General features: G+C 29.6%; 1 protein-coding gene across 4 annotated transcripts in view; it reads right to left on the reverse strand.

Moving 5' to 3' along the window:
• Nucleotides 1–24,013, reverse strand: part of LOC107436595 (paired box protein Pax-6) — a 106,360-nt gene extending 82,347 nt beyond the window's left edge. For 2 of the 4 annotated variants that reach the window (XM_016048362.4, XM_016048361.4), the window contains exon 1: nucleotides 23,675–24,013. In XM_016048362.4, coding sequence (XP_015903848.1) covers nucleotides 23,675–23,739 — 65 coding nt within the window. In that variant the 5' untranslated portion in view covers nucleotides 23,740–24,013. The remainder of the gene's footprint in view (nucleotides 1–23,674) is intronic. The other 2 variants (XM_071177515.1, XM_071177517.1) reach the window with 2 other exon arrangements.
• Between the last annotated feature and the right edge of the window lie 2,295 nt (nucleotides 24,014–26,308).

The following is a 26,308-nucleotide window of genomic DNA, read 5'->3' on the forward strand; positions in this document are numbered from 1 at the left end:
AAGTTTGTTTTATAAAGTTGTATAAAAGTGCCGAATTCTTAGCGTTAGAATATACACGTATATACCATGTTTGTTCGCATTATCATTTTAAAACATACTTGTTAGCATTATCACACTTAAATAGAAATGCCTCTCTTTGTTTGAATACTGTTTACATCGCATTTTTAAACATTGTGGAGTTTATTTTTATTTTAAATTAAATTCTTGTTCTTTGCATTTTGGTACTTTATAATTCGGAATTTCAATACTTATTTATATACATATATTTATTTAAAACAACATTTAAGACATTAAAGTCTTGTTACAAAAAGTTTAAAAATGCCAAATTCCTAACGTTAGGTATATACCATGTTTGTAAACATATAAAAATATATTGTAAAGAAATATTTGTTAGTATTATCAGATTTAAGTTAAAATTACTTCCGTTGTTTAAATGTTGTATAAGGATGTTTGTTAAGGATATACTTTTCGTGTGTTAATTTTTTTAATTTAGATATTTTATCATTTTAAATTGTAATACTTATATTTTTATGCATAGATTTGCTCAGAATATTTATGACATAATTAAAGTTGAGTTACTGAAGGTATAAAAGTGTCAAATTCCTTGCGTTAGATTTTATGCCATATTTGTTAGTAGTAACGCTTTAAATCATATATTAACACAATTATGTAAAAATACCTGCCATTACTTACAAAATAACTTAACTCGGGTCGGGCTAGTCTGGTTGGTAGGTCGTTGGACTCCTGCTCATGAGAACAGAAGTTCTAATCCCGCCGGCCTGAGAATCCCTGTGTAAATGGTGACTGGTGCTCGTTAAATCTGTCTGGATCACAAAGTCCTCCAAGTTCCTATACCAATAAATACCTCTGGGGGTACTGAATCAAGAGTTCCCTTGTCTTCTGGATTGGTTTTAAAATTATAAGGACACGGAGTTAAGTATTGGTAGCCGTAAACTCAAAATTGGGTCGACTGTTCATCGACGATTGTAAAATAAAATAAAGCAAAATTTTTCGTTCATCAAATTGAATTTTACTTTTTTAAATTTTTAATTTAAGTTTTTTATTATTCTAAATTTTAATACTTATATTTTTTAATATTTATGTTTTTCAAATTTAAGTTTTAGGCATTTAATGTCATATATTATAGTATTTATATTATTATTATAATTATTACAATATCGATGTAATATTACGAAACTCAAGATAACAAAACGCAAGATAGAATATTCCTGATAAAAAAATAAAAAAAAACTTTTCTGTTTATGATTTATTTTAAGTGATTTTTATGAAGGTATTTATGGATTTAGTAGGATAATAAAAAATAAAAACAAAATGAATTTGACTTCTTTTTTTCTGATTGGAAGCATTTAATCTCGATGTATTTATTCATTAACTTAAAACAACATTTATAGATTCAACAGGATATCTAACGATTCGAATTCGATTTATTGAACTTTTCATTTTCGTACATCCATGCTGTCTTCATGTTTGTGTTCATCATTTTCGTTTATTATGCATCCAATATTAATTTAAGGCAGCATTTCCAGATTTATCAGTGTAATATTTCAAAACATAATATTTCGATTAGAAACATTTTTATTTATTATTTATTTCAGGCATCTTTTATGAATATTTTGTACAAACAATTATGAATTACAAGGATAACTATATTATATTGAGATTTATAGTAAATTTACAGAAATCTGTGTACATTTTAGACATTTTTTTCTATCTTATTTAAAACATTTCTTATCACATATTATTGTTTAAAAATGTATAGATTTGTTCAGAAATTTATTAATCAATAGAAATCTGATAATTTTAAGCTTTTATTGATCTGAGACATTTACTGATTTACTTAGACATTTATTGATCAACTAACGACGTTTAATCATTTGTTTAGATACTTATATTAATCAACAAAATCTATGCAATTGTTCACTTATGCAATTGTTCACTAATGATATTAATAAATTTGTTTTCAGCACTTATTGACGAAAGGCAGTTGTTGATTTGTTCATACCTTCATTAAGCAAAGTCATTTATCAATTTGCTTGCCCATTTATTTACCAACTGCTTTTATGGATTTATTTATACTTTTATTGATAATCGATGTTTATCGATTTATGAACAAAACATTGATATTGTATAATAATATTACAAAATCAGTTTTAAATAAATTTTCCAACTCTCATTTCCATTATTTTTTCTCAAAATCTACTCTCTTAGCTATATTTATTTTAAATATCATTTATTAATTTAGTAGAATATTATTTTCGTCTCCACTTAAACTGTGAAATGCAACGAAATTGCTTATACTTTCATTACACTTTTTGTCTAAAAAAATTTATAGTTTTTATTATTTCTTTTTTGAAGAAGAAAAAATTTATTAAAAAAAAACTATTAATATTATTTTTCTTGCGAAAATGTTTCAAAATAAAAATGAAAAATATTGAAATGCCTACCTATACCACTCTTTATTGTTGGTTATTTTCAACTGTTGGTTTAAGAAGTAATTTATGATAGCTTATTATATTTTAGTTTTCAAGCTCATAATCTTTTTCTAGTTGAATTCTTAATTATCCGACCCCACACTTTTAAAACCGAAAAAGAAATAATTTGAATATGTCTTTAAGAGTTGCAAAAATCAAAATATTCCCTTAAAATAAAAATAAAAATTCCTGAATAAGTGAACAACAGTTTTATTTTGAAAAATCATATATTTTCAAAAAGTTATATAAAATTGTATAGTTTAAGATAATTTTAGATGCAATACGTTGTATTAAAATTTGAAAGAAATGTTGAATATACTAAAATAATAAAAAAGGGAGGAAATAAAAAGACCATACATTGACATGTGACTGTTTAATATTTTTGTTCACGAATATGTACAGATTTCTAAGTTATTTCTAGAAAAATTTTACATTTTATATGAAGTTGAAATGACTAAACAATTAAATGATGTGTTAAAAATGTTTAAAAGGCAACTAACTTATATGAGCCAACTGATAATATTTTTATAAGCCAACTGATGAGAGAGTGGCAAACGTCTTTAAAAGCCGAATATAATTTATAATCCCTTAAAACAATAAGAAAAAATTTTTGAGTTTAATTTACCTCCTTCCCCATTCCCCTTTTTTTTCTCACGTTTTCATTATTTTCACATAATAACACACACATCGAACAAAATGTTAAAAAAATTTAAATAAATACAATTAAAATATAAAGAAAAATACTGATTTTTTCGTGATTTAAACAATAAAAAGTATCGAAATAATGTAAATTAGATCGTGTAAATGATCATATTTCAAATGCCTAACCAGTTTTCGTTACGGAATTACAATATTTCACTAGGATTTATATTCTTAAAGACAAAAATATATAAACAAACTAGTATTTATTAAAGTTTTTAAATCTAGATCAGGAAATTATGCTGTTATTTATTTATTTTTTTTGAAAAGTTATTTTATGAATTTCATTAAAACTTATCTGAATTTTATAGTTTGATTCCTTTCAAAATTTTAAACTGTACAATGAATATATAATGAATTTAAATAGCTTCCATTCTTACTTATTTAGAAATTTTTGGAATATTCCAAGCTTTAGTTATAAAAAAAATTCAAACTTGGAAAAAAAAATCATGTTTCATAAAAACTTCCTGCATTATAATAGCTGCGAAAAACATTAGTAAATAAATACTACTTTTAGAAAATGCTTCAAAAAAATCATGGGTCCAACATTATATGTATGGAATACGTATAAAATTGTCCGTATTTCCTTTAAATGTAGTTTAAATAGAAATTGTTTTCATCATATGATTCTGACCTTACATCTTTAGAATTTTAAAATAAAATGTAGTTGGATACGAACATAACTTGACAAATTAAAGAGATTTGACACCATTAAAAATTATTTTTTTCCGCACAATTACGTTTTTCTAAAGCATATTCTTACCATCATTTTCTTCAATTTTATGTCGCTAAAGGAAGTTAAAATAAAAAATCATTGGAAGGAAGTTTCGCAATTACGAGACCAACGAGACGGTTACAATGTTGTCCGCATTGCGCGCCGGACGTGTTTACTTCAAGACGGTCTAAAGCAGGGTAGCTTTCAAGCCGCTACCGGGATCGAACCCCGGTCCTCCCTACTGACAGATTAGTGCCTCAACCATTAAGCCATCAAAGCTCTAACTAATCGATATTATAATACTTAAATATAAGCTCGCTCACTTGCCTACCCTCAAAAAATTTCCCGAGTTGTAAAAAGAAATAGGGGCAATGTGAAAGAAGAAATCACTTAATGTGATTCCTTCTTTCACATTGCCCCTATTTCTTTCGTTTTTCTTCTTCTTTGATTTGTCTTGTTTTCTATTATTATCCCACTGCTTTACTTCTCTCCATTAACTAAACTGTAAATACACGTGATTGTAAATCAGTAGAATCCACTATCGTACTATGTTAATTGTGCTATGTTTCGCTATTGGGCTAAATGCTATATTTCACCTTTGAAAAAACTTTTACATTGTATTATTGATTTTTTCTTTTCTCAGTATTTTATTACAAGTTGAAATTCTCAGGAATCTCTCGGATAAAAAAAAAAAAAAAAATGCAAGACCAAAAACATCAAAACCAGTTGGATTGCTTGATGAGACTTGAAAGTGTCTCTCATAATCACTTTTCATCCTTTCTTCGTTTACAAACGCAAGCAAACACCTTTTGATGTTTTTAGTCCAGCATTATCATTCATGTTTTTCAAATTTCAATAGCGGTTTTGTATTTTACTTGCTTATGCATATTCAGTTGCAATCCTTAAAGTGCATGCTTTTTTGATTTCCTCTTTGAAAAAGAATATAAATACAGACATTAAAAAGGAACATTACGGAACACTTTGTATCTACGTTTCCTGTTTAATGTATTTACTGTACTTGTGTTTAATCAATGTTTATTCATTCAATGTTTATTACATTTATGCAGAAAAGTTATCAATTTCAGTTCAATGTTCAGTTATATAATTGGAAGAGAATTTTTTAATTTTATTTGTGTTAATCCGTAATTATAATATATAGCCGGCATTTCTATTAAACAAAGAAAAAGAATAAAAGTAAATACTAAGAATGAAATGTTGAACACATCATCTTCTGTCGATTACTTTTGTTACAAGAGAAAATAAACATTCTGAATTAGTTTTTTTAAAGAAAATATTCATTGTTATGAATGGAGCATCATCAAGCCTTTATTTTTATACTTAATAAGTGCGTCTGTATCATTAGATAAAGTATGTATTTTATTAATAAAAGAATATTTATCGTTTTAAAGGGAAATAAATTTGAATTATCAAACACTGTTTCAACAGATTTATTTTAAACAAAGAAATGAATTACTACATTGTCCAAAAATATAGATTTACGTACAAATGCGTAACTGAGTGTGGAACTAATTCAAATTAATGGTGCTACGCGTTCCGGCATTTATGCTGTTTCAATTTTTTTCCCTTTTTTCTAATCAGTTTATAAATAAGTAGCTTTTAAAATGGCATTCCAAAAAAATAAAGTTTTCGTTTTAGAATATTCTTGAATTCCCAAAGAAAATTATTGCTTTAAAAAATAAGAAAGATAGATATAATCAACAATTTTTCTTTTTCCCTCTTTTGTAAATCGGTCCCGGTTGGTTAAACGGCATTTTTTTTTAGTTCCTAAAAATAAAATATATTCAAAACGAAATATTCAAAGGAAAATTATCAAAGAAAAATGGTTCCATAAAATAAACTATATCTTAAGAACACTTAATGAATACTGCCAAACGATAACGATTATTTCTTTAAAAGAATTAAAAAAAGGAAAAAATATTGATTTACTATCGTCAAGCTAACAAAATGTAAGAAATTTCTGAAAGAAAAGAAACTAAATTGAACTTTCTTTTTAATTTCTCACAAACCCGAAATTCAAGCCAATCAGTTCACTTAATGTTCCTTATTGCTTTTATTATGCAAGATTCTTTCACTTTTTTTTCTTTCTTTTTCGAACATTTTCGATTCTCTTCTGAACAAAGGGAACTCAAAATCATTAGAATGTCCTTATTCCAAAATCCTCCACACCTCCCCACATCTCAGCCCTCTTTTGGCGTAAATGGCTCCATTTGAAAAGTCGTTATCGCTGATATCAGCGGAAACAGCTTTTCCGGATTTAATAGCGTAATTTCATGATTTGCGTTTTGTTACTGTTGGTCCAATGGGTTTGCCCTGTTTAAATGGGGGGTAATGCACATGCATACACACGTGGGGGAGGAGGACGCTGAGAAAAAGTTAAGAAAAAATATAATAATAATTCGGCAAAAATTCCACCGCTTTATTCCTTCGTAAAAGGGCTCTTTTAAAGGGTATCGAAGAATCTGATTGGCTTATCTCTTTCGCCTCACTGAATACGGCACTGGTCGAAACTGGTAGTGACGTCACCAAGCATGCGCCACATTACAGAAAGAGAGAAGAACGGATACAGAAATCGATAGAGTTATGCATCATGTAATCGATTATTTTCAGATCTAGAATTCATTAACGCATATGTTGGAACGCGAAAAGCGGTGGGTAAAAATGATTTCAATTTTTGTCGAACCCTCTTTTTTTTTATTCTTTTTTCGCTCAACTGTTATTTATTTTCGTCACATTATCATTCTTATACGTTCATCAAAATGACAAATATCTAAGTAATATTGAAACGATTTTCTTAGAAGAATTTTTTTTTATTGTTTGTTACGTAATTTTTTATTCTTTTCTCCTTTTTTCTTTTTCCACCAGCAACTATTAGTCATTTGTCATGTTCTAAACTGTCTGTTCACAATCTTTAATGTTGTTGAGAAGGGGACGATTTATAATAGAAATTCATTTTTTGCCCGCCTTTAATGTGTCAGTTCTCTTTTATCACTGGGAGGAAGGAAGGAAGAAATAAAGCTTTCAGAGTTTTGATTGCAATTATATCGATATCATATCAATAATGTGCTAATGTATCGATTAATTTTTATAAATTATACCTGACAAAAAGTTGAAACTATTTGTGTTATGATTCTAGTACATTTAGACTTGATTAATTATATGACTATTTATACTTTGGTTTAAAGGATGGACTGTAAATAATTTCAATATATAACCTCAATTTCCCAAATTTGGAATGGAATATTTAATCTGGAACAGAAGACTTGTTTCCATACACCATTATACCCCAAATTTAGCTATGACTTATATTTTAAAACCTATTGCATATATGTAAAACTTTTTAATTATTTTTAAAAATTACAAACTTTTGTCGCATGAGTCCTCTTTCCTCGCTATAATTGTATAAGCGTTTCAGCAATATTTTTTTGTTTTAAACAAAACTTTTCATATTAGAGCACCATTTGAAGACACAATGCTTTATAAAAAAAGGTACAAAATAAAGGAGTCAATTTGTAGATTTATATTTTTTGTAGTATTAGCTAAAATTGTATCGAATCAATCTTCTAAATTATTAAAAACAATTATATGGGTATTAAGTAAAAGTAAAGTTTGATAGGTGATTCAAGTGAACAGTTCGACTCATAAATCGAATAGCTTTCTTAAATCTTCGAATTTTAATTTCAAGTCAATCAGCATAGCAAACTCGAAACAACTAATGAAATACATTTTCATTATTTGAATTTAATGCATAAAAATAGTTTATTATGTTCTTAAGAGGACGTCATACCACGGAAGAAACTTTTAGCATCAAATTCTCTTTCCCCTTCATAAGGAGATTGAAATTTATAGCATAGAAAAGGTGATTCAGACAAATCTAGAGTAAGCCATGAAGCTTCAAATACTGAAAAGAAATTTTCAGAATATCGAAATGAAAATAGCTTATTAGGAGACTCAGGATTGCGGAATGGGGAAATTCTATTCCAATAATTTGATTGCATTTTGATATTTTCAATTATTTATTTTTTTTAATCAACAATTGAAACTTTATGGCTTACTCTAGGCTTGCCTGAACTCACTTTTTCTCGTCGTATGACGTGCTCTTAAAAGGACTGTTTCCTCGTTAAGTTTTTAAGTAATATTTTTTTATTAAACTATTTTTATTCTTATTTAAGTTATTTTTATTTATTTATTTTAAGTTTTAATTTCAGTACTCCCACTATTTTATTTTTTTAAACAAATTTCTGATGTTATAATATTATTTGACAACCCTGCACCTTGGAAAAAAGGTTGAGAATAAAGACGCTGCTTTATTAGGTGACGATAAATAGTAGCTTTTATGATTACATGCAGCAAAGACTTTAAAAAAAAAAATTTTTTTTTTTTTTTTTTTTTTGTAAAAAGAGCACACGTATAGTTATGAATTATTTTTTTTGAAACAGAAAGCTGAAAGAAAAATTATGTCGGTATAGTTTTGTCAAATACTCCGATGAAATTTTAGAATTGCAATAAGGTCTTATATTTCCCGTTCTAATTAGACAGCAACATTGTATTTCACATGCATGGAAAGATACTGACGAGTACAGTAAATATTCCTCATTATTTTAATCACGAAAAATTAAATGAAGAGGATTAAAAGCATATTTTGAATTTTTCCCTTCATCTACACACCTTGAACGGTTAAGTTCTAATTAAATATAGTAGTCAGCGCATTCATTCTGTTTAATTTGCTGCGAAGAAAATGGGTTACAAAATGTCAACCGATTTTAACAAAACTAACATTTTGATTTACGTGAAAGAAAACTAAAAATATCCATAAATAAAACAGATATTTAACACTTATTACAGCCGATTTTTGCTTCAACCGTGCCTAATCTTATATTTATTCAACTATTAAACTATGTATTTAACCAACTATGTATTTTATCAACTATATATCTAACTATATATTTTATCAACTATTAAACTATATATTTTATACATTATTTGTAGTGACAAAAAAGAAGAAAAAAAACTCAATGCTTTTAAAGTCACATGAATTTTCTAACTTTGCTTCTAGAAAAACATTTAAAAACATTATCGATTTTTAAAAAAATCTCGAAGCAAACTGTCACAACGCTTCCCCTTTCTGAAAAGGAAGGGGAAGATGATAAAAAAAAAAAATTCGGATATGGATCATATCAGCAAATTTAAAGAAGAATATCACATCACTTTGTCGAATAACGATATTCCTTCAAAAAATAAACTGCCTTTTTTTCGAAACTGATCTTTTTCATATAAAGAAAGAGTGAAATGATAGATTGTGTGCTTTCAAAGCGGCGACAGCGAACGCACGGTAAGAGAAAAAGATTGAAAAAAATATCGTCTGCCTTTGATTGTTTTCATAGCTACCGCGCCATCTAGGGGCGTTTTTTGCAACTGACGAGATTCGTATGCATAATGGCATTTCTTCTCCCTCTCTTTTTTCGATTCTATTTTTTTATTATATGCGCTCACCGCTTTCAATCTGGAATTTTGAAATCTAGAAAGCCCTGAGTGATAAATTGTCTCCCTGTTGACGTCGATTTTATTTTAATACTCATTTTATTATTCCTTACGTATGATGTTTTTCTTTTTCTTCTTTTTTTTGCTAAAAGAAAGAAACCACAATAACTTAGAACTAAGTTCTTTTCTTTATATTTTAATTTCAGTGAATGGGAATTTTAATGTCATATGTTTTATGATTTTTTAAAGTAAATAAATGATTTACACTAACGGTAACTTATTTAAGTAATGGAAAGCAAAAGGAGAAAAAGCGTTTTATCTTTTTTAGAACAATATGTCGGTGACTGCTTTTCCGAGTTCTTACCAGCGCGAACATTGGTATATTGTATGTTGCAGGTTAACTAGAAAATCTGTCTTTTCGTAAACCAACGAGATTTATTTTTTTAATCATATATTACTGTACCCACTCACAACTTAGGATTACCGTTGTACCATTTTGCTAAACACTATATGATTTCAGCCATTAAAAATCGCGCACTTTACCTGAAATTTATTATTAAGTGAAGACATGGTGTGGTGTTTGTGTAAGATAATACTAAAGCAGCAGGGTGATTTTTAAAATTGCTCTACCAAAATATAACCCCTTATAATGAGCAAACCTCTATTTAGAACGAAATAAAATAAAGGTAATATAAGAGGTATGTGTCCAAGAATTTAAAACAATTATTTGGCTCACATGGATAAAATTACAGAAGTGGAATTTCAAAATGCTCAAATGGCTATATCTAATTTTTATATCAAAACGTGATCTTTTCAGTAAAAACATCAAAGTGAAATTTTTAACACCAAGAAAAATGGTTGTATAAAGTAATGAAAATAAAAGTAAAATTTTATAAATTTTTGACACTTCAGACGATTTTGCTCAGTAAGGCTTGGACCAGAACAGGAAGGAAGAAGAAAGCACAGTGATTTATATGCTGCATATTGCTCTCTTCGTCTCCGTCTAGCGCCGCAATGATAGTGATGATGATAATAATAGAGTTTCAATTTGATTTTTTTCTTTTTTTTTACTGTAAAATGCAAGTGCTGAGGAAAAAAGTAATATTTCCATTTCAAATTTCGAAATTCTATCACTGACAACGTAATTAAGAAACCTGGATAATCGTTTTAGATTTTATCACAATTATTAAGCACAAACCTAAGCGAACTTTTGCATAAAATTTTATCGTGTTTGATCAAACGATCAACTCTCTAGGAGGTAATACGTTTGCGACGCTATTTTATAATAATCCTATGTAGAATAATAGCATAGGAAATAAGAAAGCAAAAATTTCCCCCACAAGGTTCAAACTAAAAAAAGAGAGAGAATTCTCCCACTATAATTTGCAAAACAGGAGGGGAAAAAAGAAAGAAAGAAAAAAAAAGAAGAAAAAATACACTAAATCATGGTGCGAAATCTCCACGCGCCAGCTAATATAATTACAGTAATAATAATAATAATAACATAATACGTGGTCATAGGGTTACAAGCTTATAGCGTAAAATGGAGCTATACCACTAGCGCTGATATTCTTTGGGGATAGCAGAATCATGCTTTCATATAAACTCATATATTAAAAAAAATTAGCACTGCAATTAATGATAAAATAATTTTAATTCAAACAATTAAAGATCTAGTTTTATTTCATGACAAGAAAAATGTTTATTGAAGTTGGTTCGTAAAAAGTAAATTTTTCAATTATTTATCTTACAAGAGCTCGATGCTCCTATCCAGAAACTAACGCTTAACTTATTGGATTTATTCACGAAGAAGGTGACAATTGCGCATACTCAGAGGCAAAAATATATAGTGCATGACTTTATAATAAAATTACCTTTATAATTGGATTTTTCAAGACAAATTGGATTAAAAGAACTTTTAAATATTTGTACGATAGAAACAACTGAAAACTACTAACAAAAAAACCCTTCAAACTGCGTATTCGATAACAGTTTAAAAACTCAGCAGATTTTAAAATAAAGTTATTTTTTCTTTCTCAAATGCGGAGTTAACCTGCAAAATCATTGACTGTAAAACATATTTTCTGAAGTGCGAATTTTTCAAAAAAAAAAACAAAAAAAAAAGAGACGCTAATCGACCCCACGCGTAATCCAATCATTACGGAGCTCTGGATCGCACCTTGCAAGTCCGAAAAAAAAATCAACATGTTACTCACCCCTTTATAAGAGATAACTTTAAAACAAGGTGACAAAAAATGGTACGGACACCTGAGTCATAGGTAAAAAAGTGACTTTTTTTTTCTTTTTTTTTTAAGTAGCTGACTTTTTGGTCATGTCTTTAGTGAGAGAAAAAAAAAACTAGCTTCTACGGTACATCCGGTGTCAAATGACACGGCGTTTCCCCTTGCCTTCCACCGCTATCCTTTCTTTACCAGGACCATCAAAAAATCCGATATCTACTGCTGGATGATACGATAGGGTAACAAACCATGCACTTCATTGGTTTCTTCGGAGCTCTTATATGATGGCTTAATTCAAGGTTTAGTATTTTTTTAAGGAATTTTTTTTTAGTTGGATTTCACCTTGCAGGTTTAAAATAGCAGCTGAAATTTTTCTTTTATTTAAAATTGATTTTGTAGCGCATTTGAATTCCATTTATTTTTATCTTTTNTTTTTTTTTTTTTTTTTTTTTTTTTTTTTTTTTGATAGTACACGAGTCTAAATAATAAAGTTTTCTTTTCAGTTTGCCTGCGTAAATTGATTTTTTAACCTATGTTTTCTTAACAAGTTTAGTCATAATTTTGAATTAAGCCCCTATACAAAACCTATTTATTTATTTCTTATTATTATTTTTTAAACAAAATTAGTTGGATTACATTTTTCAGATTTTTAATCAGTTGCTCAACTTTCCTTTGATTCAAAATTGAATTTGTAGTGAATTTCATTTCCGTTTTGTGTGCTTTAATACTAAACAAGAGTTATGAAATTCTGAAAAATAAAATTTTTATTTTTATTTTCCACGCATAAATTGATTTTCTTACCTTATGTTGTCGTATTAAAATGTTTGAAATAAAAAATCTTGAATTAAGACAACATACAAAGTATTTATTTATTTTTAAATCATTTTTCAACAACAAAAAAAAAATTGGATTACATTTTCCAGATTTTTTAACTATTGCTGAACTTCTCTTTTATTCAAAATCGATTTTGTAACAAATGTGAATTCCGTTTTGTGTACCTCGATAGTACGGGGGAATCTAAAAATTCTGAAAATTAAAATTGTTTCTTCATTTTTCCCATTTTCCCACATAAATTGATTTTCATAACATTTGCTTTTCTTCTCCTTTAACTTGTTTTGTAATAACCAATAATAATTTTTATAATTTATTATTCAGTGATAATTTACACAAGTTACGATCCGGGTATCGACGGCATCAAATGAATCGATTCATTGATTTTGCCCGTTTAGATATACTTTAATCACGCTAGGGGAATTTCGGTTTTACCTTTTTTAGTAGTTGCACGGTTTGTTTCTAAGCGACTGAGTTAACTACTGCATCTCTATAACACAATAATATGCATTAATTTTGAGTTTAAGGTAAAATGTTATTTCTATAAAAATTTTGCATTCAGCAACAGTATGTAAATTAGAAAAGGGTATATATACTACAGTCACACATAATTTACTTTCTACTTCTTACTCACTACACTGTTAGAAATTTCTCGAAAATAAATGGTTAAATAAAAATGTATTTATTTTTTACTTTGCCATATCCAAACACTACAGTCAAAGAACCATTAATAAGACGGTAAGGAAACTATTAACAGTGAGAAAAAACGTTTATTAACTGATTTTACGTAATACGGTTTAGTAACCAGAATTTTGTCGCAGCACCACCTGATAAAGACACTTAATTCCTTACAGCTAAGTACGTATTATAGCCGAGTGGGCTAGTCTGTTAGTCTCATGACCGACAGAACGTGAGTTCAAGTCCCAGTGTTGATAATAGAAAATTTTCTCCATTCCACTGTCTATTCTCACGTGAAGTCGTGCATCCAATGTCTTGCATTCTGCAGCTTGTGTTCTGTATACTCCAATGCCTATTACCCTCATAACCAAAGGAAAAGCCTAGCTCCAATTTCCAGTTAAATGTCTTTTTTTACGCTTTTAAAGCCCTGCTAGTTGTAAATGGTTAATAAACGGTATAGTTTCGTATTTGTGGTTTTAAAACCATACTAGTTGTAAAAGGTTTCAAAATCATAAAGGAAAAAAAGGTTCTTTACCGAAACTTTACGGTTAATTGGATGGACAAAATGGTGCCGTTTATTTTACCATTATTTTAGAATAAAAATTCTTACAGTATACTAGTCTACTTTGACTACTAGTCTTTACTATTATCAATATGTCTCATATTATTTGATATCATGTTATGTTATTTAAGTTTTAAACATAACTTCTCGTGTTTTCTTTATCGTTATTGCGTTCAACATAATTTGCATGTTTTCTTTATCGTCATGTGCTCATCATATGTATTGTTATCTATGAGTTTATGTCAGGTGTCTGTTTGATTTGTCTTTAATTTTTTTTAAAGGAAGATGCGATTCACCTCAAATCAGTAAACGTTAATTATATAATCATATTATCTTATACTAATCTTACTATATTAATCTTATTAATCTTTTTCCCATTTTAAAGAGGATTAGAAAACCAGAACATACGTGTTAAATGCATAATTTGATAAACCAGTAAACTTTTCCATAACTCGAAAAAAATCAGAGCACAAAAGTATTTATTGGGCTAACTTGATGTGTTGAAATACATTAAACAGTATGTTTATTTTAGAGATTTTGTCACGTGATAAAGAAAGAAAATTACTTTTTCTTTCTTTCCAGTTTAATTATCTTTATTAATTATGTTAGAACAATGTAATTTTCTTACAGATCGCAACAATGCAATGCAAGTTAAGAGAATGTTTAAAATAAAAGATTCTTCTTCCTGTTTTCAATCTTTTGTGTCCTTTCCCAAAGCAACTGGCCCCATCCAACTGACAACACCAGCATGTAAAAAATAAATAAATTAATTAATTAATCAAATAAAAAAATTAGAACTCGGTAACCAGTTATCGGAAACTTATCTGTGAGTTACCGGTTATCAGACTCTTATCAATAAGTTACCGGTTATTAGAATTATGAACACACTTGAATCAACTGACTGCTCCAGTATGTCATCAGAATCTTCATTAGAACCGGCTTACCTGTTATCAGGATCTTATCTATGAGTTATCAGCCATCATAATCTTCATTAGAACTCCTCTGAGCTAACATCCTCTGAACTGGGTGAGCTCGCTTGAGATGGGAATAATCTATCAGTATATTTGCAAACTTTTTGGATATTTTTCAAACCATTGTTTTCAACTCAAATGCAGGCAAGTTCCCTTCAACGAATTCATCTAGAAAACTATTCCTAAACACATTTGCTATTTTTCGATGGGGGAGGTTTGAAATTACAGAATTGTGATACAAAAAATTGTAAGAACGAACGGTAAATACCATGAATTAGATGCAAAAATCAGCAGTTGTCACACAAATAAATTAAAATCACTAATTCCTTAAAATTTAATTATAATGAATTAAGTTCTCGGTAGACTTATTTTTCAAACTATAGTTAAATCATAAAAAATTAATTGATTCTCATAGACAAATTGTAACTGAATGGTACGTGTTTATTTCAAATAATAAATTTAATCTTAAATACTTAAGCACAACCGGAGACGCATTTTAAGCAATTTAATTGCATCCTCTGAGGATACTTTGTCATCTTAAAATAATATAAAACAACACATGGCTCCGTAATTAGAGAAAGATCCCCAGAAGTGGAATGCGCGGCGTGTGGCTGAAAGTAGATTCTCGAATCGCTGCGCCTGATTTGCGCGGATCACTTCACAGTGGATTAAGTCAACTTCTTCCGCCCCGACACACCTTCACAACAGGTGAGAGTAATCAAAACCTTTTACTCTATATTTCTACACCATCCCACTTTAACTCGTCGTTTTGCAATTCGATACCTTCCATTAGAATTTTTTTGTACCCCCTCTTCCCCAGACCGCCGCTCTTCATAGCTAATTTAAACAAAAATCGACTGCGCTCCAGCTCCGCTTCTTCTCCTATTTTTCTCCAGAAATATTTATCATACCTGTGCTCCGGGTTATTTGTTGTGCGTGGTGAAGGAGACATTTTTATTCCTCTTCTGGTTTCTTAACTTTTAAGAAAATTCAGAATGAAAGCTCTGCACACTAGAATGCTGCGAATCATTTTAATTGCACTAATGATTTTAGTCGCTGCGTATAATGATTAAAATATGCTGTATTCGAAAAATTCAAAACAAGATACTCACATCTTAGCGTCGAGATCATTGGTAACAGCATATAAGAAGAATTTTTATTTAAATCTGAATTCATTAACTTGAAAGAAATACAGCAAGTTAAATTCAATCAAAATGTTGTTGACATTTATATATATATATATAGATAGATAGATTGGCAGATAGATAGATGGATAAATCGTTGTATTTGAAAATAGAAATAAGGTCTGAAAGTGGAGAGTCATATTAATTACAGTATTTTCAATCAATATCACTAATCTTCTGTACATATTTAAGTGAAGTATTTCTGGAACAGCCCGTTAAGAACAAGTAGGTCAAAATTCCACGCTTCATCTAAAACTAATTTTTAATCTTTGTTCTGAAATAAGTCATTCCCTTTTCCTTGCCAATCTTATCAGATTCGAATTAGTGATTCAAATGAAGTGATTCAAGTCACTATTTGAAGTTATTCAGACTGGTGATACGAATTAAGGGATTTAGTTCATTGATTCGAACCCTGTGATTCTGATCAGAGAATCGAATGAACTGATTCAAATTAATATTCGAATCAGGTGTTTCAGATCAGTGATTCAATTCAGATCATGCGAATCGAATCTGATTCGAATCAGTGATTTGGATTAAACGATTCTGATCAGTGATTCGAATTTAGTGACTCAAAACGCTATTTAACTTGGATTCTAATTACAGTTCATTTACCTAGTACTCTTTTTTCCTTTACCAAAGTCGATAGGGGGAAAACAGGTATTAAAACGAAGAATTCTTTCAAGTAAACAAACATCTTATCATGTCTTTCGTATAATTGTATTATAAAAGTTGCTTCTTCTTTATTGGCATTACAGCTCAGGATGGGCTTTAATCTGCCACACAATATTTCTCCAGACAACTTTGTCTCTGACCTTGATCTTCCAGTTGGAGATTTTCAAAGTTTTTAAAAGACATCCCCCATCCTTTTTTTACGTTGGTCTCCCTCTCTACCTATTGCCATGGGTTTCCAAAGCAAGATCTTAACCACTCGGTTGTCATGTTATCTCACTATGTGACCAAGTCATGAAAGCCTCTGAGCTTTGATGAATTTTATAATGTTTCTATGCTTAATAAGATCTTCAAGTTCATCATTATTTCTTATTCTTCAATAATTATTAGTTAGATATATTGGGCCATACATTTTTCTAAGTATTTTTCGTTCAAAAATTAGCGAATTATTTATATATTCTTATGTTAAAGTTCAAGTCTTGCAGCCATAGGTCACCATGGGACAAATGATTGTTATGCTGATGTTAATTGCTATAAATATTTTCAATTGTGGAAATTTTTGAGACACTACCAAAAAAATTTAGTACTATTTTTTTTTCTTACGAATTTATTGAATTCTTTAAATGGAAAATCTTAATTCCTTATTACTGCATGCATATTAACCTTTTAGGTTTTGAATGACATTTTTAACTGTATTTAAACTAGCATCACTGTGAAATAAAATGAGTTTTAAATTAAGAAGCAATAATTTGTTATGATTCATTACAATTTTATTCTGATAAAATCAACTGCTTAGAATCAATTGATTGGAATCACTGATTCGAATCGCCGAATCAGTACCCAATTCTAGTACCTAAGCCTAATAAATCTTTTTTAACGCATTCACTCATTGACTCAATTGCGTATTTTTCTTTTCTTTTTTTTTCCCTCTCTAGATTAGATTCTACGTATTTTTACGTTTTGGTGGCGTGGTTTTACGAAGCTACAAGCACGCTGTTCATAGATGTTGAATGTTGTTTTTGTTTAAGCCTACCTTTGAATGAACATCATGGACATGGACACCATACAGATGGACAAAAAAGAACCACAACAAAATATGAAGAGGGAGAATTCGGTATTTGATATTAAAATGAATCGTGTGATTTTCATGCGAGATTCGTTTATTTAATAAAAAAAAATGCATTTATTTGGTTTTATCTTAAAATTATGATTGTCTAATTGCACTAGATCCATAAAAAAACGAAATATTTTTTTGTTATTTAAAACCAAAGAATATACTTATTTTAATTATGCAATTTAGTTTTAAAAAAAAGTTTAAATTCTATAATAACCACGTTCATTGTAAATGTTTGTTTTGATTTTGTGGCCGAAGTTACGATGAAATTCTACTACATTTGCGTGTTTCACTTACATGTTCTTGAGCAATCTTTTACTTTTATTCCCTTGCGCATTTCACCAGAATTGACGATTGCGCAATTAATTCAAATCTTAGGTTCAGAGCCTCGATGGCTCAGGGGATAGAGCGTTCGCCTTCCAATGAGGCGAATCGGGTTCGAATCCCAGTCGATACGAATTCCGCATCTGGCTTGCACCGACCATAGTGATGACGTGAAATATTCTCATTGGTAGACGGATCATGGGTTAGAGTCCCCTTGCAGTCAGGCTAACTGTGGGAGGTTCATGTGATCTTCCTCTCCATGTAACGCAAATGCTGGATAGCTCCATCAAAAATTCCTCCACGAAGGCAAAATTTCTCCCAATACTCGATCCAGGAGTTCTCTTGTCTTCTGGATTGGGTTCAAAATTACAAGGCTACGGAGTGGAGCATTAGTAGTCGTAAACCGATAAAATTGGGTCTGTTCAACGACGGTTATAAAATAAAATAAAAATCTTAGGTTCAGGTTCGAATCGCAGCTGTGGCAGGTTGATAAGAATTGCACTTTCGACTCACACCAACCATAGTGCTGACATAAGAATATACTCAGTGGTAGACGGATAATGAGTTAGAATCCCCGTGGTAGATTTTCGTGGTTTTCCTCTTCATGTAACGCAAATGGGGACTAGTTCTATAAAAAAGTCCTCCACGAAGGCTGGTTTGCCCCAATGTTTCATTCAAAAGTTTTGTCTTCTGTGTTGGGTTGGCTCGAAATTACAAAACTACGGAGCTGAGTAGTCGTAAATTCAGAATTAGGTCTGTTCTACGGTGGTTATAAAATAAAAATGAATCTTACGAACGGGAGCATACAGAATGTAACGTAACAGTTCAAAATCTCCGAAATATCTCATTCACTCCCTTACTGAGTTGTGATTATATTTTTAATAACATAATGGAATGATCATCAATCTTTGCTCAAAAGATGACGCTTAAAATTTCACACGAGGAAGAAAAAAAACGTTTTTAAAAAACTTTCTTTCTCTCAAAGTGTTCAACCTCATAAATAGTGTCACAATAAATTAGAGTCCTTCTTAATTTCGAAGCTCCCTTACGTCAAATTCTGAAGTTTATAGACTGAAGAAAAGGGAGAAGTTTTCAATGAGGGTGTTTTATTTGCTTTCTGCAAATTTTAAGAAGGCGCTAATTTTCTGGGAAAAAGTCTGCTTCGAATAGGAGGGAGACAAATGCAAAGGAATGTAAAAATAACTTCATGCAAATTAAACAGTCCGGAAAACTACTTATTTTCCACCGCAATGAATGAAGCAGTTATTCGTCTCTTTTAAACTAAATACCAGAAGGAATTTTTCATATTGTTGTCACAAAGGAAAATTTTAATATGAACCGTAACTCTTATTTAATAAGCTTAACATTTTTAAACCTATGGGTATTCAGAAAATCTGTCTTTTTGAGTTATTTTCTGGAAATTACAATCATATCATGGTTTATTTATAATTGTTAAATTGAGTTAAAATGGGATTGTCTTCAGTTAATGAATATTTTTGTTGAATGAATCAAATTAATTAATGAACTTATCATTGATTACATTTTTTGTGCTCTTAAATGTTAATAATAAAGAGCACACCAGTACATAATGAATACAATTTGAGTTTGACGTCTGTGCATATATATCCGACTTTGTAAGAAAATTATCAGGCAAAAATAATATTCTTATTTAAAATTGAATATAAAAAGTAATATTCAATTTTAAATAAGAACTATGATATTTAATACTAAAGAACAATAATTCTATTCTATTATTTTAGCAATAATGTATATTTTGCATTGTATAAGCAGCAACAAGTATTCATTAAATAAATTTTTGTATAAAAAATAATGGCTATTTTTTTATGCTTTGTCAAAAATAAACAGTTCAATATAAAGAGACTCTTACGTATTTTTTTTTCATTAATACGCAAAGTTTGTTATTACGAAACAATTACATTTGTAACATTTACTAAGCTCAAGGTAGAGAGACCAAAATTTATTAATTTTTGGTTAGGCGTTTCCTGTTAATTAGTACCTGAACTGATAACGTCCTCATGTACCCACCGGAAAAAAAATCCAATAAAATTACCGTGCTGTTTAGTAATCACATTCCTGGTTAAAGGAAAAAAAAACATAATATTGGTAATAAAACCAAAACATGCAGTATTTAAACCATTCATATGTTTTTTTTTCTTCTTTTTTTAGTAGTGGTTTACTAGAAATTCCGTGTTTTTAAACTATAGTTCTTATTACTACACATTTCGTTAAAAAATACAAAACTGAAAAGTAAATTTAACCGAATAAATGGTTCTTATGCTAACAAATTTTCTAACAAATTTTACCACATTTACCAAATTTTAGAACTTGCTATAAAACTTGCTATAAAACCCTATTTTATTGTTAATTTTACCAAACTCATTACCAAAGCACTTCAATAAAAACTACCGAGTATTTTGGTGTTCCCATAGAACCAGAAGCGCGGTAAATTTTACCATATTCTAGTAGTTTTTACCATACTTTTTTTTCCTCAGTGTTTTATTCCTAATAACTCTACCTGACAACTGCAGATTTGATTCAGTTTTAGCCGATCTAGCCACTGCATTGTTTTGTCTACAGTCCTTTTAATAAGGACTGTACTTTACTTTTACTTACAGTACTTTTAATAATGAAAATGAAAATTTGAATGTAAGTGATTTCACTTAAACGGGAGTAAAATATTTAATTCTTAATTTTATTTTCAACTTCGCGACGTGTATTTTTTTTTTTTTATAAATAATTATTTGATAATTAGAAAAGTGAAACCCCAAGGGATCGTAAATTATCTATCTACTGACATTAAGAAACAGGTAATCAAATTCGAAACAACTGACAACCTTAATGAAGCCATTACTAACTGAATATATATCCTAAGAAGAACTTTTAATTAAAAAATAGCAAATTAGTAAAAGGAAGAGAAAATTTTCCCTGTAAAATTACAAAAAAAATATTAAACCATCTTTTAATAAATGAAAATTTAATTATTTACTGTTCATTAAAATATTAGTTACCATTACTTTTACGTTTTTAGCAAAAATAAACAAGTATTAAATAAATAATGACTGAAGCGGTAAGATATTAAATAATGAAAAACTTCATTCGTTTTAAAAAATTACAAGTTGGAAATAACAGTCGGCATGATTCAAGCGCTCTAAAAATGAGAGCCCATTTTTTTTTTTTTTAAACGCTTGAAACATGTGAACTGTTATTTCCAATTTGCAATTTTTTTAAGCGAATGAATTTTTTTATCAATTAAAAACAAGTATTGTTCGATTATTAATCATATTCGATTGTTTCAATATCACTTTTAAAGGAATCTAAAGTGATAAATCAAGTTTGGGAGCCATCTTTTTAAATGAATGAGTAAAATTTCAGTGAGTAAAGAGTGAGTGAGTAAAATTTTAAACGACAAATATATAATCTAATAACTAATAAGTTTTTTCAATTCATTAAAAAGTTGAGTTCAATTCATAGTTAAAAAGAGCATATTAATATTAAGAAATTAAATTTAAAAGATAAATGTAAAAAGGAATAATGGTAACAAACACAGCATGTATAGTAATAATAGAGTGGCTGGAATTATAACATAAGAATTTGTTCCATCGGGGAAATTAATTCGCGGCTTATATCTTTAAAAGTTACAAGTAACATTTCTTTTCTTTTTTTTTTATAAGCATGCGAAACTTCATTAATTTACACCCATAAATATTACAATTTAATTCAACAGTTTAAAATATGTAACATCAAAATTTTGTTTGCATATTTTGTGTTTATAAAATAATTGTGACACAGAATAGAAATTACCGAATTCTGAACTCACGTGATAAAAAAAAATTCAGTAATCTAAAGTGAACAAAAAAATTAAAAACTCTTCATTGTTAGTAAATCAAATGATCATCATCATAATAACAAACTTTAATCAAAATTTCAAATATTATAAAATAACGATAATAAAGGCATCTAAAATCATAAAACATTCATTGAATAACTGGTATTTATACTTTTTATCATCACGGTTTAAATGTTCATATTCTTCGATCAATACGCAATTGATGCTTAATTTCTTCAGAGGTTAAAAAAATTAACTATATAAATGTCAAATATTATAAAGCTATCATTGCATAACTAAAGTTTTAACTAAAATTGCATATGTAAAGTTAATAACTTTTTAACCTTCACGCTGCTAGAGTTTATATTCTCTGACTATTTCGTAACCAATGTTTGAGCAGAGTAAACAAGATGAATAAAAAATGAACAATCATTAAAATATTGATTATATAGATATTAAAATTAAATATTAAAATGCAACCATTGGACAGCTAATGTTTACGTTCTTCGATTGTTATGTAACACGTACTAATTCTCAAGGATTATTAAAGAAATTATGTGCTAGTTATAAAATATTATAAATAAATTATTTGAAACTGGAGTTCATACTATTTAACTATCAAATATCTAATGTTTGTATTCTCGATCATTTTGCAAATAACGCTTAATGTCCTGAATCATTAAAAACTTATTTAGCAGACATCAAATATCATAAAAACAATCATTGCATCAGCAATGACTATACTATTAAAATTCCGGATCAAATCACGATAAGTACCGGCACCTTAAGTGCCGGTACTTTTTACAATAAAATCAAATTTTATTAAAAAATGTAGCGAAATAAAAAAAAATCTGATTCACCGTAATTTTGATAGTAATAATTAAAGTAAAATATCATTCTAATTAAATAAATATTTCTGTTATAATTACAGTAAAATCACTGAATGACTCTTATTAAATAAGTATTACTGTAAAAATTACGATCTAATATTTTACGATAAAATGGATTTTGCGGATAATATTCCTAAAGTGCCGATATACCGTAATTTTATCCGGAATTTTTACAGTGTATATACTTTAATAACAACACATTAGAAATGTTTGTTATCTATACACTGTCACGTAACTCATGTTTTGATTTTCATGTCATAAAGTTATTCTCTAAACCTTTTATTACTAAATAATAAATGCTTATTTGTATTTAAATTAGTTTTATTTTCAAAATAGATAATACGCTAGCATAATTCTCATATTCCACCAATAAATGATACACGCGTTGTGTAAAAAAACATGCATATAAATACTGTTAAAGCCGATTTTGTAATTAAATAACTTTTCAAAGAAACAACCTATAAATATAGTTCAATATAAAATTAATAATGAATAAATATTATCAAATTTATCTTCTTGGGGTATCCTTCAGTAATTAGTTATTTTTGCTAACTGCAGCTGATACTTGGCTGTTTATTTATATTCTGCAAGTGTTAGAGTGCAAATATGATAATATTTTAATATTGGTTTTTATAAATAAACCAATGTTTCCTATATAGTCAATACTCATCATAAACCAAGCTAATATAATTCGAAACTTAATTTAATCAGCATTTTAAAACTATAAAAAGTACTGATTTTGATATCTAATATTTTAAAGTTTCAAAATATGGGTATATCTTAAATTATCTAATGTCTTGCATGTATATTCGAATATATCTATATTAAGGAAGGAAGTTTACATAGGAAGTCACAATCATGAAATCGTGTTATTGGTGAGACACGCGTCACTGTTGCCACAAGCGAATAACAAATTACGAATGTAATGGTGAGGAAGGAACAACATTTTTTCCACTTACCTGAACAGAGACGATGCAGCACTCACCGCTAGCGTGGCATCGACGCTGCGCAAGCCAATTTGCATTGGGGGTGGGTAGGGTTCCCTTCGATACCTGCTTGGTACACCCCCGGTACACTTAGAAGACGATCTCCCTCGAAAATTATAAATTTACCGGAATTTAGGTGAGTACTAAAGTGTCAAAAAATAAAAAAATGGGGGAACGAAAAAAAGGGAGAAAAAATGAAATACAAAAATGATCGGATTTTATTTTGGCTTTCACGCCGAAAAAGACGCGTTAAAAATAGTGTGAAATTCGGCACCCTCTCTGAGGTACCTACACTATCCCATCTGGAATTGCACCCGAAGAGATGTTCGTTTGGGGTATACGTCTCGAGGGGGGGATGCAAGAGGGATCCTCACCCCCTTCTCTCGAACATCCCCTCATCTTCCTTCAGCAACTCTTGCAATCTCTTCCGTGAACCCCCTTCACTTGCTTTGCCTCCAAATCCCCCACCCCCGGTATCCATGGTAACACTTCATCGATTGCCTCCACGCTTCAATTTGGCTGACCAATGAAGCGTTTGCGCTTTGCGGATGGGGGGAAAGGAAAGCGGTGTAGGCCGTCCATCGGCAACGGCTGTCGAGGGGGGCGGGGCTTTTTTCGTGGGGTGTGGTGCGGAATGATGAGGGGGGGGGGATTGTTGAGACTCTTCTTCCTCACACAGGGTGTTTAGAGTCCGAGTCGCACGAGCGTTATATGTGTGCAATCGGGATTTAAATTATATGCTTTGGTGAGTGTTTAGGAAGCGTTCTGCGCTAGGTTCTAGAAGTGTCTTGTTTTGACTAGGAGAGGCAGGGCTCTATTGAGTTCGGTCCGAGACGCTCAACTACGCACAAAGCTTTCCTCGCCTTTTCTCATCTACCACAATTGAAGCAGGTCGCGCTTTTTAATGACCCGCAAACACTCTCACAGAGTAAATCGGACGTGTACACACACACACTCCGATTAAGTCCGTTTGTGAGAAAATGAATGATAAATAATAAAGATGAGCGTTTTTAGAGTTGCTTGTCATAAGCAATCATATAAGTGGGGAAAATATTATTGATATAGATATTAACATCCATTCTACAAGTGATAGTATAAAGCACATGTTTTCTTTTCTCTATTATAAATAAGCATTATTAATGCTAATACCGTTTACAAAATATAAGCTTTTAAATTTAATTATATTTTACAAAATATAAGCTTTTAAATTTAATTATATTTTGCAAAATATAAGCTTTTTTTCTACCACAAATGAAGCAGGTCACGCTTTTTAATGACCCGCAAACACTCTCACAGAGTAAATCGGACGTGTACGCACTCTCACTCCGATTAAGTCTGTTTGTGAGAAAATGAATGATAAATAATAAAGATGAGCTCTTTTAGATTTGCTTGTCATAAGCAATCATATAAGTGGGGGAAATATTATTGATATAGATATTAACATCCATTCTACAAGTAATAGTAAAAAAGCACATGTTTACTTTTCTTTTTTGTAAATAAGCATTATTAATGCTAATACCTTTGGCAAAATATAAGCTTTTAAATTCAATTATATTTTGCTAAACAGAAGCTTTTATATTTAATTATATTTTGCAAAATAGGAGCTTTTGGATTTAATTATATTTTGAAAAATGCAAGCTTTTAAAATTAATTATACTTTAAAAATTAGTTGCAAAATATAAGCTTTTTTTCCACAACAATTGAAGCAGGTAGCTCTTTTTAATGATCTGAAAACACTCTCACAGAGTAAATCGGACGAGTACACACACTCCAATTAAGTCTATTTGTGACAGAATGAACGATAAATAATAAAGATGAGCGTTTTTTATTTTGCCATCAAAAGCATTCATATAAGCGAGGATAATATTACTGATATGCAAATCAGTATCCACTCTACAGGTGATAGATTTTTTTTTTAATAAATATTACTACTTGCAAAATGTAAGTTTATTGGTGCAAAAAAAATATCATTTTTTTTTGTTGCGAGAAACAAAGAAAGGTTTCATGCCATATGATAAGTCACATTTTTAGTTTAGGAGATCGCTTATGGGTAAAAATCCCATGATTGCCATACATGCTGTAAGATATTATGTATTGCAAATAAGTGCAAATTTTAAAAATTATTATTTGAAGTGAGCCGTGTTTAGAAGATTTCAATTAATTAATTTAGGTAAAAGTTCTGCTTCAAAGGGACAATTAATCATAGAAATAGTGTTTAATAACATTTTCATTCACCGGAACTATTTGATTTTATAACTGTCGCTAAGCAGTCAACCCTGTTTTGAGTTTACGACTACCAATGTTCAACTTCGTAGCATTCTAATTTTGAACCTAATCCAGAAGACAGGGGAACTTCTGAATCAAGTTTTAGGAGAAATTTGCCTTCTGGAATGATTTTTTAATTGAACTAACTCGCACTTGCGTTATATGGAAAGGAAAACCACGATCACCTCCCACGGTTAGCCTGATGGCAAGGGGACTCTAACTCATGATTCAATTACCGCTGTGCATATTTCATGTCAGCACTGTGGTCGGTGCGAGCTGGGTGCAGAATTCGTATTGACCAACTATCGCTGGGATTCGAACCCAGTTCACCACATTGGGAGG

This window comes from Parasteatoda tepidariorum, chromosome 2 (assembly GCF_043381705.1).
Source record: "Parasteatoda tepidariorum isolate YZ-2023 chromosome 2, CAS_Ptep_4.0, whole genome shotgun sequence".
Taxonomy (NCBI): domain Eukaryota; kingdom Metazoa; phylum Arthropoda; class Arachnida; order Araneae; family Theridiidae; genus Parasteatoda; species Parasteatoda tepidariorum.